General features: G+C 34.8%; 1 protein-coding gene across 3 annotated transcripts in view; it reads left to right on the forward strand.

The window, feature by feature from the left end:
- Positions 1–18527, forward strand: part of LOC128864940 (uncharacterized) — a 271539-nt gene that overhangs the window by 251789 nt on the left and 1223 nt on the right. For all 3 annotated transcript variants that reach the window (XM_054104726.1, XM_054104725.1, XM_054104727.1), the window contains 3 exons: positions 3789–4007; positions 4447–4679; positions 14682–14820. In XM_054104726.1, the coding sequence (XP_053960701.1) occupies positions 3789–4007; positions 4447–4679; positions 14682–14820 (591 nt within the window). The remainder of the gene's footprint in view (positions 1–3788; positions 4008–4446; positions 4680–14681; positions 14821–18527) is intronic.

Consider the following 18527-nt stretch of genomic DNA (forward strand, 5'->3'; position numbering starts at 1 on the left):
GCTGCAGCATTTAAATAATTTTAATCTGGCTCTAATTGAATCAGTGCTAATTTGCTTGATATCCTATTAGCTGCTGTTGTCAGTACTTATAAACATATATATATCCGGCCTGATGACGCAATCTGTGTAATAGCTGGAAAGCTCCCTCTGTACCACTTGGCAGAGGAAATGAACCAACTCCATAAAATGCAAGCAGCACGGCTCACACCAGTACAAAAAGCAGCTGAGCGATTGCTGACAGTTGGCCGAGGGAATCAGTCACAAAGCGTGCGTTGGATCCACAAACTCATACCTATCACGTGTTAAGGAGTGGTTAGGAAGAAAGCATGGAAACATCGACTATCACCTTTCGCAGTGGATTAGCGGACATAGCTGTTTTCGGGAATACCTGTACCATTTTAAGCTGTAAGGCAGCCCTTTCTGTCCAACCTGACCGAATACTAACAAAAGCACAGATCACGTGATTATTGATTGCGACCGCTTCAGAGAGGAACGAGCTATTCTCGAACAAGCCTTGGGTCATCAACTATCCTCCTACACCCTCATGCGAGATGTGTGCGTATCCACCAGTAAGTGGAAGGCAACTCAAACGTTCACAGCTAAAATCATGACGCGAACGACTTCGTCATATTGAGTGTAAACGCAAGGCGATGGAGCAACAATTATAGCAGCAGTAGCAGTAGTGAAGACGGATGGTTTTCGACGAACCGGCGACAACCACAGACTTTTGAACGAAACACTCACACAATATCGCACATAAGACAAGACGTCATAAAATACTATTGCAACTTTTCCGATGCCTTCTTCTCTTTAGAACCACCTATAAACACAGTGGGAGTAATTGGGAATATCGACGGCGTATAGTCTTCGCATGTCTGCAGGAGAGGAACCTGGACGCTGGTACCTGTTGTGTCTTCAGACATAAATGCGACTCTATCCAGATGCTATACGTTTACGGTCCCCGTGTAGAATTTAGCCGAGGTGGGAAGATTATTACACCGTTAGTGGAAGCGTACCCCATATACTATTGGTGTGACACCTCCTTTGAGAATTTTTGGCGTTTTAATTTAAGCCACCTTCAAAAAAAAAAAAAACACTTGCATACCCTTAGCGAAGGGAACGTTTTCATCGATATGGAAGCGACAAAGGCTAGTACTAAAGGATGTCTTACGGTGTAGCTAAGGGAATATCTGACAACCAGTTTGGCTTGAGAAAAGGAAGGTCCAACGTTCACGCTGCGAGTATTACCACAAAAATTGCACAAGAAACGATAGGTGGTACTCAATGGCTCCAAGGTTCCAAAAAGTACTGCTTGGTAGTAACTTTGGATGTGAAAAATGCATTCAACACCGCAAACTGGGCGAAAATCTTGGGCACACAGAACTATGTTGGAGTACCCTCTACCTGCAAGCAATTATTCAAAGTTACTTCGAAGAACGCGTACTGGAATACGACCCAGCATCAGCCAGGAAGAGTTTTAAGGCATCAGGGCGGGTTCTCTAAGGTTCTGAGCTTCGACCATTGCTCTGAAATGTTGTGTACAATGGCGGTGTGTACCTCAAAATACTCAATGGCGCCAACATTATCAGACTCGTTGACGAAGTCGCAGTAGTCATTATTGCCAAAAGACGTTTGCGAAAAACCTAACCACCACCATGACCGATACAAAATAGCCTTAGCTCAGCCAATCTCAGACCTACAACACTGCTAGAGGGTAAAGTATTTGGCATCTATTATGCACAGGAGGGTATCAATCAAACCCTTGAATATGCAACGCAGAAAGCATCTGCGGCGGTATAAGCTTTATCCGCGATTACGAGTGAGCCGAAGAAACGGCGGCGCCAACGTCTCGTAGGCGTTTTAAAGAGTGAAATCCTGTATTATGCGCCTGTGTGGTATCTGGCCACTCAACTCTCGTTGTACCTCCGCGGCATAGAAACAATGCACCCTTTATGAGCGCCTCGAAGCCGTGCTAGTAATCGCCGGAATGCATATATATATATATATAATTGGCGCGTACACTTCTGTTAGGTGCTTGGCCGAGCTCCTCCTCCTATTCGTGGTGTGCGTGTTGATGTTGTTCCACAAATACGGGGGCCTACAGTTTCAAGCCGACTCCGAACGGCAGATATTTTTATGAGGAGCTTTTTCATGGCAGAAATACACTCGGAGGTTTGCCATTGCCTGCCGAGGGGCGACCGCTACTAGAAAAATGTTCTTCTTAAATTTCCGTGTTTCACCGAGATTCGAACCTACGTTCTCTCTGTGAATTCCGAATGGTAATCACGCACCAACCCATTCAGCTACGGAGGCCGCCGGAATGCATACAGTAGACATAATGGCAAACGAGGCAGCAATAATGGCTGGGAGTGTAATGAAACGTTGCGCAATACGAGAAACCAGTACTTAAACTTGGCAGGACAGATGAAACAGCACGACAAAGTACCCGTGGATTCAACGCTGCATCCCAAGCTTGAGATGCTGGCTAGTCAAAAAGGATGGAGAACTGGACTCCAACCTGAGTCAGTCCCTACCCGACCAGAGATGTTTGAAGACATATGTACTTCCACGGGTTCAAATACGAACATGGTCCCATTCGCGACCTCTGTGTGCGACAAACGGTAGAACCTGCGGCTGATACGCCTTTTCTTCCCCCATGCCTGCCGGCAACCCAGTGGGGTAAGGCGTTCGTCGAAGCAACCAGCTTAGTCTGGTTTCAAAGGGCTACTTGAAGGTAGCGGGCTACCACAACGGCCATGAAACGCGTTCCTATTTTCTGGCATTAATACATCATCATCGTCATCATTATCATAATGACAATTGTAGCTCGACGTTAGCCAGTGTTTCCTTTATAATATCTCTCCATATGTCTCAGTGCATTGCATCGCATTCTAGCATTTATACAGAAGGTCTTCTTGGAGATTATTAATCTGCCTTCTTGGGAGCGTTCCGCTATTGCCTATCATATAAGAGGTCTTTTTCGTTATCCTGTTGTTGTCCATTCTGAGTAGATGCCCAAACCGTCATACCCTCAGCGTCTTAGCAAAGGGCACAATGTTTTGGCTCGTGATCAGTAGTTCGGTTGCGTTGTTATATCTTATTCTACAAGTCCCACCAGCTTCCCTTACTCGAACAAATATCTTTCGTTCAAAGCGTAGTTCTCATTCGTGGTTCTGAATGTTGGCGGTCATAATCCATGCTTCTCAGCCATAAGTTGCTATAGGTTTTATTAGGGTCTTATAGATTTGCAGTTTTTAAGCAGTTTAGGATATGATAAGTAACTTCTGTTGGCAGCTTGGATTCATTTGCTTACGCAGATTTGGGGATCCGCCATGTATTTGAAGGTTTCCACTCTTGAAAAGTATATGGACTACCTGCCAGGTTGCTGTATCGAGTCGTATTACTTGACCTTACGAGGTATTCCGTGTTCCTGATGAACTTCATCAGTCGCTGAATGGTACAATAGATAATATTTTACCAACTCATTCCAGTTTCATTCCCAGTGCTTTCAAGCAAAAATATGTCCATATTTACGCTTTCTCTGAACTGAACGGTGAATCTCTAAATGATATGGCATAAAATATTCCCTATTCCATACCCAATCACAAAATAAATAGCATCATAAATAAGATTGTAATAAATAATAATGCAACAAATTATAATCTACTACAAAGAATAATGAAATACTCCAATGTTTGCAAAGTTTTTGTAGTTACATAATTTTTTTTTTTAACTTTTACCACTCCCATTACCATTTTAACACTTTTATTACTCTCTTTCACTTGCAGTGCCGGCCGTGGGAAATTTCACAGATGAGTCCGAGCAACGCGCCACGCTGCCACAGGATACACGCGAATATCCATTACAAAGTAATGACTATCATCATGGCCAGAAGAATGGCATGGGCAAAATGGGCACAATGAATGGCGGCAGCATGGGTGACGGAGTAGGCATGGCGGCGGGTGCGGCTGGGGGCGCTGGCCTCGGCTACAATAATGGGCCACAATGTAAGTGACACTGAAACTATGTAAAAGTGCCAAGAAAGGGTAGAAATTAGCAGAAAGTAGGTACAGTTAGTGGCAGATAAAAGCAGCAAAAAAAAAAAGAAAAAAAAAAAACAAATGAAGATAGTTGAAAGAGGACAACAGTAAAAGGAAATAAAAAATGTAAAAAAAAAGTATTTTCCTATAACAATTAAGTGCGCGCTTGGCAAATAATTGAAAACATTATTTTCCCTTTAAATATTTATCTTTAATTTAATGCATGAAAGGGCGGTGCAAATTGCACTCACTTAACAGTTCATACAAACACACGTATATATGTACATAGATACACAGTGTATGCAGGTATATTTGTTATGTAGATATGTATATATTTCGTCTCTTCTCCACTGAAACACATGGCTGCCATTTACTACATTCATTTCATTTCACTTTATTTCCACAGTAATTGCCCCACGTCCCATCGATCAGGAACCATCTGAGAAATTCTCAATTGGTATTGTTATTGTTATTCTAACGGTGATAATTATTTTCCTCGTTGGCGCCATATTTTGCATTGTAACGCGTACGAAGCGTGCGCGCGGCAGCAATGTCCTGGACGCATTCCAATATAGCTTCAATCCGAATACGCTGGGTGGCAATGTGGATAAACATCGACCCAATGGCAGTGGCATTAAGGTGAGTGCGTTATAGACATACAATATCGTACACTTATGTATATACATATGGTATACCTATACATATATAAAGTTATAAACCATGCAAGCATTTTATACAGAGGTTCACAAAATTATTCATACGACATTCAATGTTTTTGTTTTTACAAGAAATGAAGAAGTAAAATAGTAAAAAATCATGAAAGGTACGAATGTGACCAAGAATGTAATTTTAAATAAATAAATATTTAACTGATATTTTTTTAAATGAATAAATAATGTAATAAATAATATAAAAATAAATGAATAAATATTTATATTAGTTTCAAAATAAAAATATTAGCAGCATTTTATGGCATTAAAACTGAAATCTATATCAAGCTGCATACAGGGTCACCGGGGAAAGTCGTTCTAGATACTTAAGGACATAGATGCTTAGGTCATTTCTGATTAATTGAAATGTAATTAAAAAGAAGACATGATATCCGCTTCGATTTCCCCGCTTTCGATTTCTAAAATTATTAATAAGAATTTCTTTTTTGCGTACGTCCACTTTTTATTTTTGAATGTAAGTTAATGGGGTTCGATTTATTTCTGTTATTTCCGCAGTTAACTCCTTGCCGTCCCATTTAGCTCGACGAAACTCGGGCTCAAGTGTTACGCGTCAACGCGTGGTAAACAGATCAGAATAATAATAGGTCTATTTATAAGTTCGTGCGGTTTTACAACAGATGGCGTAACTTGATTATTATTCCATCGATCCACATTTCCAAACATTCATTGGAGAGCTACTGTCGTAAGGCACAAACGTCAGTATAAGTTTTTTATTTGAAGCGTAAACAACAATATTTTTACCACACTTGAAAATGTCGAATTTCGTGCCAAATAATGTGTTTTTGCGGGGAATTCTTCTTCATTATTTTAATATGAAGAAAAAAGCAGCCGAAAGTCATCGTATCTTGGTGGAAGTTTATGGTGAGCATGCTCTATCTGAGCGAACGTGCCAGAAGTGGTTTGCACGCTTTAAAAGTGGTGATTTTGGCTTGGAAGACGAAGAACGCGAGGGTGCGCCGCCAAAGTTCATGGATACCGAATTGGAGGAATTGCTCGATCAAGATCCGGCTCAAACGCAAGAAGAGGTTGCAAAAACTTTGGGAGTTGATCAATCAACCATTTCCAAACGTTTAAAAGCCATGGGAATGATCCGAAAGGTAGGCCATTGGGTGCCGTATGAATTGAAGCCAAGAGACGTTGAACGCCGTTTTATGGCATGCGAACAACTGCTTCAACGGCACAAAAGAAAGGGTTTTTTGCATCGAATTGTGACTGGCGATGAAAAGTGGGTCCATTACGACAATCCAAAACGTCGGGCAACGTATGGATACCCTGGCCATGCTTCAACATCGACGTCGGCGCAGAATATTCATGGCCTGAAGGTTATGCTGTGTATCTGGTGGGACCAGCTGGGTGTTGTGTATTATGAGCTACTGAAACCGAATGAAACGATTACGGGGGATGTCTACCGACGACAATTGATGCGTTTGAGCCGAGCACTGCGAGAAAAACGGCCGCAATACGCCGATAGACACGACAAAGTTATTTTGCAACATGACAATGCTCGGCCACATGTTGCACAAGTGGTCAAAACATACTTAGAAACGCTCAAATGGGATGTCCTACCCCACCCGCTGTATAGTCCAGACCTTGCGCCATCCGATTACTATCTCTTCCGATCGATGCAACATGGCCTGGCTGACCAGCACTTCCGTAATTACGATGAAGTCAAAAAATGGATCGATTCCGTGGATTGCGGCAAAACCGACCGAATTTTTCACAAAGGGAATCCGTGAATTGCCAGAAAGATGGGAAAAAGTAGTAGTAAGCGATGGACAATATTTTGAATATTAAATTTGTAACCATTTTACGTCAATAAAGTTTCAAATTTCGAAAAAAAACCGCACGAACTTATTCATAGCCCTATTATAAACTACTTTGCAACAGCAATTATGAGACTCGTAACTAACTCTGGTGGCACACAGATAGAAACTAACATTCAATCACTACCCAGGCTCGTGATGTTTATGTCTAATCCGGCTATCTGTACACAACCTCGGCTCATGATATTTACGTTTGGCCCGCCGATCTATGTCATGTTTGGACCAAAATTTTCATCACGAGTCAGACTCGTTAAAGCACGACAAGGGATTAAGGGGTAGTTCTCATCCGAGCCCTTACGTAGTTTCTCATTGGGGAGATTTTTACGTGGCGCCCTAAGCCCAGCGCACGATCAGATATCCTGTCACGCTCCGCCTTCTTAAATTAGTTCGCTCTCAAGCGGACGTTCGGGAGCTACACAGAGGATATTTGGGCGTAGCTGATTTTACCGATGCAGAAGAATCATTCCGGGCACTCTCAAGTGAATGATAATCAGGGACTTTCCCCACTTACGTGGACTTCTAATCGCTGTCCGCTAATAAAAATCATCAATAAAATTTATAGCAAACCCTGACAGCGACATTTAAAAAAATCGTGTGTACAGATAAGTCTAAGTTAGACAAAGATGCGTGAGTAGTAATGGGCGAGTACTTGATGTTAGAGTCTTTGAAGGAACTAACGACGAATATTACGAGAAACTAGTTTTGTTATGAGATAGCAAACTCCTATGAGGCGACCTCGTAATTTTGACTAAAAGGAACAAGCCAATGAGATACGTTTTCTTTCTGAGGCACAGCCAACCACTTCTACGAATGTTGTTGCAGAACAGTTAGGGTTGCCGCAGTGGAAAATGTGGTTTGTAATTCATGCCATTGAATAGCACTCATATCACTATGCATCTGTTCAAGTGATGGATGAAGGGGATTCTTACAACGAATGGACTTGAGCAGATTTGTGCTCGCTTCAAAAAACTCTTGTGTAGAGGTGAATCCAAGTTCGACAAAGATGGTATCACCACTTATAAATATCTTAGTGCCCACTATTGGATTGCGAAAGACGTAGGCTACAAAAATAAAGGGTTTCGGAGGGTCCCAAGAGAGATTCGTTTCCCTAATGAAGTAGCTCAGTAGAAATCTCACGTGCATCTCCTTGAATTATACATATGTATAAAGATTACTCGCTCAAGAAGTGCTCTCAAAGAAGTTCACACAGAATATTTCTATACCTACACATTTTTAAAGTATCACAATCTTTCGACGAAGCCGATCAGCTTAACCAGCGAGACTGTCCTAACTTGGCGTTTACACGGCCCAGTTTTGCAAAGGCAATAGTAATACATTGTATTAGTCACAATTCTCGCATTGTCTTCGTTAGTGTCTATGACCTTTCGACGACAGTAAATTTGGCAAATTATTTGACGAAAGTAGGCAGTTCGGCGATGTTTCATTGTAATTAACGAAAGAAACGTAGTCAAAGCATTTAATTTGTGGTAAACGACATAGGTTGCAAACAGATAAATTGTTTTTATAACTGTCTGGACGCCTAGGCTACTCCTTTTGACAGCTAAAAAGTATTTTCAATTGTCTTCAGAGCATTGCCTTGTGGTAAAGTGTTCAGAAGTCCTAGAATTGGCTCCTCTGAAGTTTGTATTCTCTGCAAATGTTGTGAATTTATTTAGATATATCGCACCCTAAATACAAAAGGGTCACAACTAAAAATTTTCCACACTCGAGCTTGACTTGTTTACAGTAGCACAAAAAACAAACTATGTGACATATCACGCTGAAATTTGCCATGTAAGCTTATAACATTCCTACCATAAAACAAAAAAAATATTTTTGCCATATGTCATCCGCGGACCGTTTTATTCATAACGTCTCGTTCATATTTGAGCAGAAGGAACATTTTGAGTTGTGACCCTTTTGTATTTAGGGTGCGATATATTCTTTCTCTCTCTCTCTCTCTCTCATTCTCTCGAGGGTCTCTCCCTCTTTCTTTGTTTGCCTTGAAAGTTTCACTTCTGTTGTGTGTACTACGCTGCACGCACTTTTTTTGTTCTGGTTTTTTTTTCATCAATAGCTAAGAATACGTCAGAAATCTCTTAAAAATTAATAGTGAAACTCCTTTTTATTAAGGAGAACATTTTTTTTTGTTATTTTGAAAAAACACTCATTTGATTTTTTGGTTATTCTTTTTTTAGGTTTTTTATTAATTTTTTGGTTATCCTTTTTTTATTTTAATCTTGTTTTGCCTTTTTTGGTTTTAATTTTATTTTTATATATTTTTTACTTTTATTTTTATTGTTTTGTTATTGTTTTGATCTTTTTTTCATGACAAGCTGGAAATATTGTCACTAATCCCTAAAAACTTCATAGAAAAATTGTCTTTTATTTGTTACTTGGGGGACATTATTTTTTTCTTTATTTTTTAAATTTTTATTGTGTTATTTGTTATTTTTAATTTAAATTGTTTTGTTATTGTTTTTTATTATTTTTTGTTATTGTATTATCTTGTTACGTTTTTGTTCTGCTGTTTTATTGTGTTACTTTTTTTGTTTTTGTTTTTTGGTTTATTGTTTTTTGTTAAATTTTTTTTTGTTATATTTTTTAATGTTTTTTCTTTAGTTATTTGAGCATGAATAAGCTGGGAATACGCTCATAATCCCTAACTTCATAGTGGGATTCCCTTCTTTTCGGCAAAAATGTTTGTTTGCAATTTTTAAAAAACACTCCTCAGACGTTTTGGTTATTCTTGTGTTTTTTGTTTTTTTTTTTTAATTTTTTGGTAGTTTTGTGTTATTTGGTTTTATTATTTTTATAACTTTTCTTATTATTTTTTTGTGATTTTTTTTTGTTTTATTTATTTGTTTATCCTCTTTCTCAAATTTTGCGGTTACTCTTGTTTCGTGTTTTTTTTATATATTGTATATTTTTTTAGTTTTATTATTTTTATAGTTTTTTTATTACTGTTTGTAAATTTTGTTTTGTTATTTGTGATTTTGATTTTAATTTTTTTTCTAATTTTTTTATTATTTTTTGTAATCCCTAAAAGCTTCTTGGCGGGATTGCCTTACTTTTCCGAGTTATATTCAAGTACATCTGTTTTCGGAAAAATATACCTTATTCTATAACAAAGACTATTATAATTTAAGTTTCAAACTTTGTACAAAATTTGTAAATATTCAACAAATTTTCATAAGAATTAAAAAAAACAAATTCAGAATTTTCTTAAAAAATTTGGGTACACAGTTTTACAGCCCACTAAATTTTAGTATAACAACGTGCACGTTTGAAGTCGCTGAAAATTTTCGTTGATTTTTGAGAGTTTTTTTTTTTTGTCCTGACGATATTTCGCATTTTCGCCATATAATTTTCTGTCTGCATTCGTTACATGGAGATGAAATATACGAGTATGAACAAGGTACATGACCATGGACATATGACTGGGAGGAAATAAAATAAATTACTATTTTTCGTTACGTTATAAAACTAAAATTTATTTATATAACTAAAAAAATTTAGTTATTTTTGAAATAGGTGAAAAATTAAATCGTCAGAGCCTTTTCCACTAAAAGTCTCTATTGAATATCTCGCGAGTATCGAGTTACACTACAAGACAATTTAAAGGTAAGGTAGGGCCTAAAATAACAAAATTACTTAATAGTTTTGTGTGTAGTACAGCCAGTTATGTTTTACGTCATTCCAAAGTCGAGTTAGGTTGGGTTGAGATAAAAAATAGTCGAATTGAAAAGAAGAAAATTTAATAGAGGGCCAAAAATCGGAGCCGGCAGCCTCGGTCTGTTTTTGGACCCAGTTTATATGCTTGTGCTGCAACCAAATGCTCAGAACTTTTCACTTCTCTTAATATCTATCAGTTCAAAGTTATTATAACTAATTCGAAAAATTTCAAGAAATACTTTCCGTGAATAATTTTCCCCGTCACTGTGCGCACATGCCTGTATGCGTGTTTGATAAGTGTGTGAGTTTGGTATGCCAGTTTTATTTTAGTTCTATTCACCCATTTGTTTGCCTTTACTGTAGTTGATTTTATTTGAGTACCAACTTTTTAGTTCTATTTTATTTGTCTTTATTTTAGCTGGCCTTCCCTTACATTTTTTCGTCTTACTTACATAGGTGTACCTGCATACTTACATATATTTATTTCTGCGGTACTTTAAATGGCTTCGTGCTCTATTTTATTTCTCTGCTCTATTTTCTTTATTGGCACTTGTGCTGCGCTATTAAGTAGTGCTTTTAGTTGTGAGTGGCGAGCTTGAACACAACGACCCGCGGATAGTCAGCGGCGCCCCTCTTACTTTTTTGCGTTCCACAGCAAATAGTTTGCTTTACTTTAATGCATTTTAGTGGCTTTATAGGGTCGACTTTTTTGCTCGACTTCTATGTTGTACTACTTAAGCTTAGCTCGCAGGATTATGCACTGCATTAGCTTCAAAGTCCAAGTTAGTTAATGACGGAATTTAATGTATAAAAAAGGTACTGCAACATTTTATGATGGATAAAAATAGTTACACAGATTATCTAATGCCACTTTGATTCACTACGTGGGCAAATTCTTGCCCCAATTCAGAGAGCAAACATTAAAGCTTTCGATAAAACATTACTCAGAAACACTCATGCAACTTTAATCTACCGGAGTGTGGTGTAGTTGTTCACCAACATACCTAAACTGGTAATTGCATAAATCCGTGTCAGCTGACATAACCTACTTTAGCAGAAATCTGCGGCATGTTGATTTTTTTCTAATAATCGTGTCAGCTGATTGCTCTCTTGAGGGTTGACAGGGTTGGTAGTACTTAGTAGTAGCGTCGTTTGAGTATCTATGTTATGTTAGGTTAGCCAGGTTGCTTGTCTAAGACAAGAAACTCGGTGGCCATAAGTCCACTTTGATACCTGCATTTGATGTCCATTCAATAACTAAATTGCATAAGCCACTCAGATATATTTAAGCGAGTCACTAATTACTTACGTGAGGCATTTTGCCAACTTCCCAGGCTTCAAAGAAATAACCGCCAAGATATTCTGCACGGCTTCTTTGAATTGCAGGACATTCACAGAGGAGGTGTTGTGTCGACGCAATCTCTTCTTCATTTCCACAACTCCTGCAAAAGTCATTGTGAGGTACACCCATTCTACTGACTAAGGTGCCAATAGTGCAGTGATCCGTTATAGCACCTGAGGCGACGCTGGTAGTTGATCAGTTGAATCCAAGCAAATATTTTGTCCTTTTAAGATTCAGTTTAGGCCAGAGCGCTTTGGAGACCCCACAGTTAGTAGTAAGAAACCACTTTCTATCGATTTCGCTCAAGTCTATAGCAGTGCATAGTTCTTTTAGAGGTATGCTTATGTCCTCTACCACTCGCTGAAGGCGAGGCTCAGAGCCTTTCTTTCCACACTCATCCGCTCTTTCATTCTACTAACAAAGTGTAGTGTTGTGTTGTTAGATAAGCGGGTGCGACCTCCTCCTTTTTTCAACACAACTTGAATTAATGTGCGTTGATGCTAGTTACTTGATCGCTGTTTGACTATCGACAAAAATGATAAGGTTTGCTGGAGGTAAGTCCATTGGTCTTATCGTTTTTGCTACTTTGTCTATAGCGTAGACCTCTATTTGGAAGACTCTATACCAGTCTGGGAGTCTAAGGAGCCAATCTAAGCCTAGAATGTTGTGACGCAGTGACGGATAGAAAAATCGTATTTATTATAACCCACAAAAAATTGCATCGCTTAAACCTTTTGATCAAGTTTGACTCTTTCTTTATTTATTTTTTAATTAAGAGTTTGTTGTTTATAAAAATATAGTTTATTCTAAAATATGAGGATTGGCTTTTATATTTTGTTGTGGATGCTCCAATAATTAGAGCTGTAATTGATGGATTTAAGCCATTGTCAAAGTGCTCTTGTGACGCTGTGCATTGTCCTGATGAAAAAGAATATTTTCTTTAGCAAACTGGGTATTTTTTCATGATTTTTTCCTTCAGCTGGTCCAAAAGGTTACAAAAATATTCAAAAATTTTTTTTTTTTTTAATTTGCAAGTAATCCATAAACCAAATTTCTCTCACCTCTTAAAAACTGAAGCTAACAGCTTCTTGGTCGTTTTCTGGACACGAACTCATTTCGGAGCCGAAGAAAACCAGGTTCACACCACTCCTCAGCCTCTTGTTTGGATTTAGGATCATGGTGATAGACCCAAGTTTTATCCATAGTGAATAACCAACCCACAAAATCTACGTTTTTCTTATAAACACCCCAAATGTTGCTAAGAAAGTTGCATTCGAATGTGTGTTTGTTCCATTGTTAGCGAATGCGGCACCTATTGGGACCCAATACTTCAGTAAAAATATTCTTATACTCCCCAATTAGATGCCTAGGGCTTCTATTAAATCTCTTTCAGTCATTCGATGATTTTCCAATACGAAATCTTGTATTTTTTCTACGATTTCTGTTATTGTTACTTTGTTTAGACGTTCTTGACTTGGATCGTCTTCAAGACTTGTTCGACCACGTTGCAATTCAACCATCAGCAACCCATCTTTCTACTGTACTAATTTAAAGCAAAAAGTGTTTATATAATTTGAACATTCGGTCATAAATTTTATTTGCTTTAAACCTTCTAAAAATAAAATTTTAGTCACTGCACGAAACTTAATTTTTTCAATTGTAGAAAAAATAATAAATATACAGATTGAAATGAAACTTCACATACGTTCATATGAAGAGTGTACAAACATTAAAAGAAACAACAAAAAATAAAATTTGCGTCGAACTGCGAAACTTATTGAAGAACCTAGTAATCGTTATTTTTTACGTTTTACATTTTTCAAGAAAAATAATGATTATTTTTTGAGTTCAATTTTGTTGATCGAAAATAAATCTAATTTTTAAGCGACTGTTTTTTTCTCTCAGTACCAAAACTCCTGGTTTTAGTTCTATTGGTTTTTTTTTTGTATATCGTAAAAGTCAAATCTAATTTTTAAGCGATTTTTTTTTCTCAGTGCCACAACTTCTGTTTTTAGTTCTATTTGTTTTTGTGTTTTGTTTTTGTATAACGTAAAAGTCAAAATCACCCCAACACAGTCACAACATAGCACCCGCGTTTATTGACAAGTTTTGACAATTTATTTGTTTTTATTTAATTTTAATATTTTTTTATTGGAAAAACAGTTTATTCTGCTGCAAAAACCATATAAATCCAGATTCAAACTAAGAAAAAAATTTAAAATTAAAAAAAAAACAACAAAAAATTTTAAAATTAAAAATTGAAAAAAACATTAAAATTAAAACAAATTACAAAAAAAAAAAAAATAATGGGTATTAAATTATTAATCGGAATTAATTTCCGAAAAAATTTCGGGTACGCATTTTTTTTAGCTTATTTAATTTTACCAAATGCAGCTATAAACCAAAAAAATTACAAGAAAGCAAAAAAAAATTTTTTTTTTACAAATTTATATAATCAGAATTTCCGAAAGAATTTCGGGTATGCATTTTTATAGCTTATTTAATTGTTGCAAAGGCAAGTTAACAAAAATGAAAACAAAGCAAAAAAAAATTTTTTTTTATAAACTATTAAATTTTTAATCAGAATTTCCGAAAAAATTGTTTGTATGCAATTTTGTAGCTTATTTAATTAATTGTTGCAAATGCAAGTTAAAAAAAAAAATTAAATCAAAACATTTTAAATTAAAAAACAAAAAACATTTTTTTTTATTAAGCACTAAATTTTAAATCACAATTTTTAAATGAATTTGGGTAAGCAGTTTTATAGCTCACTCAATTTTTCCAAATGACGCGTTGATTTTTTAATTTGTTTTTTTTTTTTTTTGCGGAGCTTGAAAGTTTAATTATTAGTTATTTTTTGTTTGTTTTTAGTGCGAGATTTTACTGATGTCTTAATACATTTTTTGAAGCCTTCCATTAGCTCTGACTCAACTATATTTTATAGTCTACACTTTTCCTCATACCACAAAACATAACACCCAATCTCTATATCCTTCCCCCTTTTATGCATATATTCCATTGACTTTTAAAATATGAATTAATCCATCTTCTTTCTCATTCTTTACCACAGGCCAACGTCGACGATAGTGATTCCATTGGCAAGAATAGTCTCTATCACGAGCCATTCAATGTGAATATGTACACCAGCGGCGTCAACGGATATGCGGCCGTAAATGATTTACAATGTAACATGACACCAGACTATACAGGTATGCACTACATGCATTGCAAACAATAAAACAAAAATAATTAAACGAAGAATATCGGTTACATTCGTATGCACATACACATGCACATACGGCTAGTAAAGTAAAAAGCACAAGTTGTGAATGGTAAGCATTAGCAAAATCATAGAACCGCAGGAACCACAATTGGGTTGCTTAGTCGGTTGGGTTGGTGGAGTAATAAGTGGTCGAAACATTGATGGGGGTTTGAGCTGTGTATTGCCACTAAAAAGGGCGAAAAGTTAAAAGCAAAGTGTGGGCGACAAAATAATGAAATGGATAGGAGAGCGGCGAAGTCGTTTAAAATAAAAGGTGGCAGCAGTCAGTTTGGCACGCTCCAACTTGGGAAGCCGCAAAGTGCGTTAATAAGGTCTAGTCCATACGAGCGCATGCATTTGTACCCCAAACATATGTGTGTGTAGAAATATAATACTACTAAGAACCTGCATTGTTTAAGGGTTGCCAATGGAATGCTTACAATATAATGAAATATTAACTCCAGAAAGGTAAGCCACGTAAATTTTATGAGTCTATGTTAAGCAAAGCAACCATTTTGCTGTGAATATTGTGCGGTGCTTGCAATAGCTCTAGTAAGAATTTCCAAAATTTCTAAATTTTTTTCACTACAAAATAATTGTAAAGAAAATATAAAATAGAATTGCTTTTTGGTTTTATTTAGAAATAAAATTACAGTAAAGTAAGTTGTCGTAAAATTTTTGAAGTTTACTTAGAACGTAACTTCTAAGAGGCCTACCTTTCTAGGTTCAAGAGCTAACCTTTTTTTAAAACATTTTTAAAAAATTTTTCAATAACATTATTCATAGTAAAAAGCTATTTAAATTACATATATGCATATACACGCGTACATATATGAAACTATTTGTGGATGTTTGAATACTTATATGTATTAATGCATGTTGGAGATTATAGCTTAAATTGTTGCCCAGAATCGAACGTTATTTTGAAGCAGTTTGTCCATTACTCTCAGTTCTGTGATAGGGCACATAAAAGTGGGCTGCGGCAAAGAGCTGTAGCATAGCTTATAGAAATCAAATTCATGATTGGTTAAAATTTCGGAACCACAAGTCACACAGCTGTTTTGTGTGAGGGTAGCTCCAGGGTAGGGCAATAGTAGGCTATTTGAAGGTGAATATACACAAAGGGGTGTGGTAAAGCTGTGTGTTCTAAAAGGTGTTGGAATTCATACTTATTAGGTGCTTAGGCACTAAACCAGTGAAAGATATAGTTATACATCCATTTTGCTGTATACTTTGATATTTTAGTGCAGTATATGCTTTGGATGTTGCGATTAAGGGGCATCGCTATATCGATTACTTCGATTGTTTTATTTGTATTGTTGAATAAGATGATGTCAGGGTTGTTGGCAACTGCTATTTGATCTGTGGATATAAATTTGTTCCAGTACAGTCTAAAATTTGCATTTTGCCTTTGGTTCATGTTGAAAATGCAAGACTTCTTCTTGTAAGATACCGTGTTTTATCGCAAGTTGTCGGTGGAGGATAGTTGCTATATGTTATGACATATTCACCGGGGCAAAAAGCTGATTTTCGCTCCGTTTCTTATTTTATTTAATTTTTATTTTTATTTTTATTTTTTTTTTTTATTTGAAAATTGGAAAAGTAATGAATTACCATCACAATGAATTAAAAAAGCATTAGCGACTAGGCCAACTAGTTTAGTTTATTTTATTTTATTTTTATTTTGTTAAAATTAGTTTTTATTTAATTATTTTATTTCATTTATTTAATTTAATTGCGTTTCAATTTAATTATTTTATTCCAATTTTGTTATTTTATTTTATTTCGTTTAATTTCTTATTGTACTTTTAATTTTAAAATATTTTTTATTTTATTGTATTTCATTTTATTTTATTTTATTTTATATTTTTTATTTAACTTTGAAATTTTTTACTTTTTAGTGGTTTTTATTTTATTTTGTTTAGCTTCGTGCATATTTTAATTTATCTCCAAATTTTTCTTACTGCATTTTATTTTATATTACTTTATTCCATTAATATTATTTATTATTTTATAGTTTTATTCTATTATTATTATTTAAGGTTTTTTTTTTAGTTTCTTTAACATTTAAAAATATTTTTATTCTATTTTTATTATTTCATTTCATTTCAATATTTTATTTGATATTTTTTAATTATTTTTACTTAATTTGGTTTTCATTTTTTTACTTTATTGCACTTCATTTTGTTTTATTTTTTACTTTACTTTTTAATTTTGTTATTTAAATTTTTTTATATTGATTTTACTTAGTTTAGATGTACATTTTATTTTATATTTAAGTTTTATTATTTTTTAGTGTATTTTATTTTATATCTGTTTCTTTAGTTTTTCTTTCATTGCTTTTATTTGATTTAGATTTTAATTTTATTTTTTCTTTATATTTTATTTTATTTTTTTACTGTATTTTATTTTGATTTATTTATTTTTTACCTATCTCTTAATTTTATTTCATTCAATTCTATTTTATTCTCTTTTATTTTAGTTATTCTTATGTATTCAAAACTACTTTACTTTGTATTCTTTTATTTAAATTTTTAATTTTTTTTCTGTTGTGAATTCTCTTATTTTACTTTATATTTAAATCTAATTTAATTTCATTGTATTATATTTTAATTTTATTTAATTTATCGTCATAACTTTTTTAGTTTATCTTCAAATTTGTTTACTGTATTTTATTTTATATTACTTGATTTTATATTTTAATGTTTTTTTTTTTAATTTCTTTAACCTTTAAAAATTTTTTTTTTTCTATTTTTATTTATTTATTGCATCCCAAAAAAGGAGTGATTTGCATTAATTGGCGACAGCTTAGCTGCAAGCCAATAATTTATAACAGGTACAAAGATTACAATAAAATATATATGTATATAAATATTATATAAATTAGTTAACAATTTTACAAACACGAAAAACGTTTACTGTAAAAAGTTTCGGACTATATGACAAGAATTGAGTAAAGCTGCTTCTTCATGTCGAAAATTAAATACTCAGGGAGTTGAAGAGTTTTCACGTTGCCTGCTAAGTTTTTATGCACGAGTCCGTGGGCTGAGATGATAATTGGTAGTATGTGCACCTTCCTTAGCTCCACTGGCGTTTGACATCAATGCCTAAGTCAGAATATTTGGATATTTTTTCTGCATATGTTTTTTGCATGTTTTTGTTCAGAAGAATAGCAATATCAACTATTATATAACCAGTCGTTTGAGATTTATCAATCAGGAAAATGTCAGGCCTACTGTGGTCTCTTGCTGCATTTGTTAAAATTGTTCGGTCATAATATAAACGGTAGTTGGAGTCTTCTTGAACAGGTTCTGGGGTGTATCTGAAGTACGGTATTTTTATTATTATTTTCATTTTATTTTATTAAATTGTTTTATTTCATTTCACTTAGTTTATGTTTACATTTTATTTTTTCTTTTGCTTTAAATATCTTTTACTGCATTTCATTTTATATTCGGAACGGTAGGGTGTGGCCTAAACAGTTACTATTATTTATTTATTATTATTTGATTTTTATTTTCTATTTCCTATTTCATCTTTTATATTTGATTTTGTAATATTTTAAATTTTATTTTTAAATAACATTTTTAGATACAATTTTTTAAGTTAGTTTTGATTTTTTGTGTTTAATTTTTAATTCATTTTATTTTGTGT

This window comes from Anastrepha ludens, chromosome 5, assembly GCF_028408465.1.
Source record: "Anastrepha ludens isolate Willacy chromosome 5, idAnaLude1.1, whole genome shotgun sequence".
Lineage (NCBI taxonomy): Eukaryota > Metazoa > Arthropoda > Insecta > Diptera > Tephritidae > Anastrepha > Anastrepha ludens.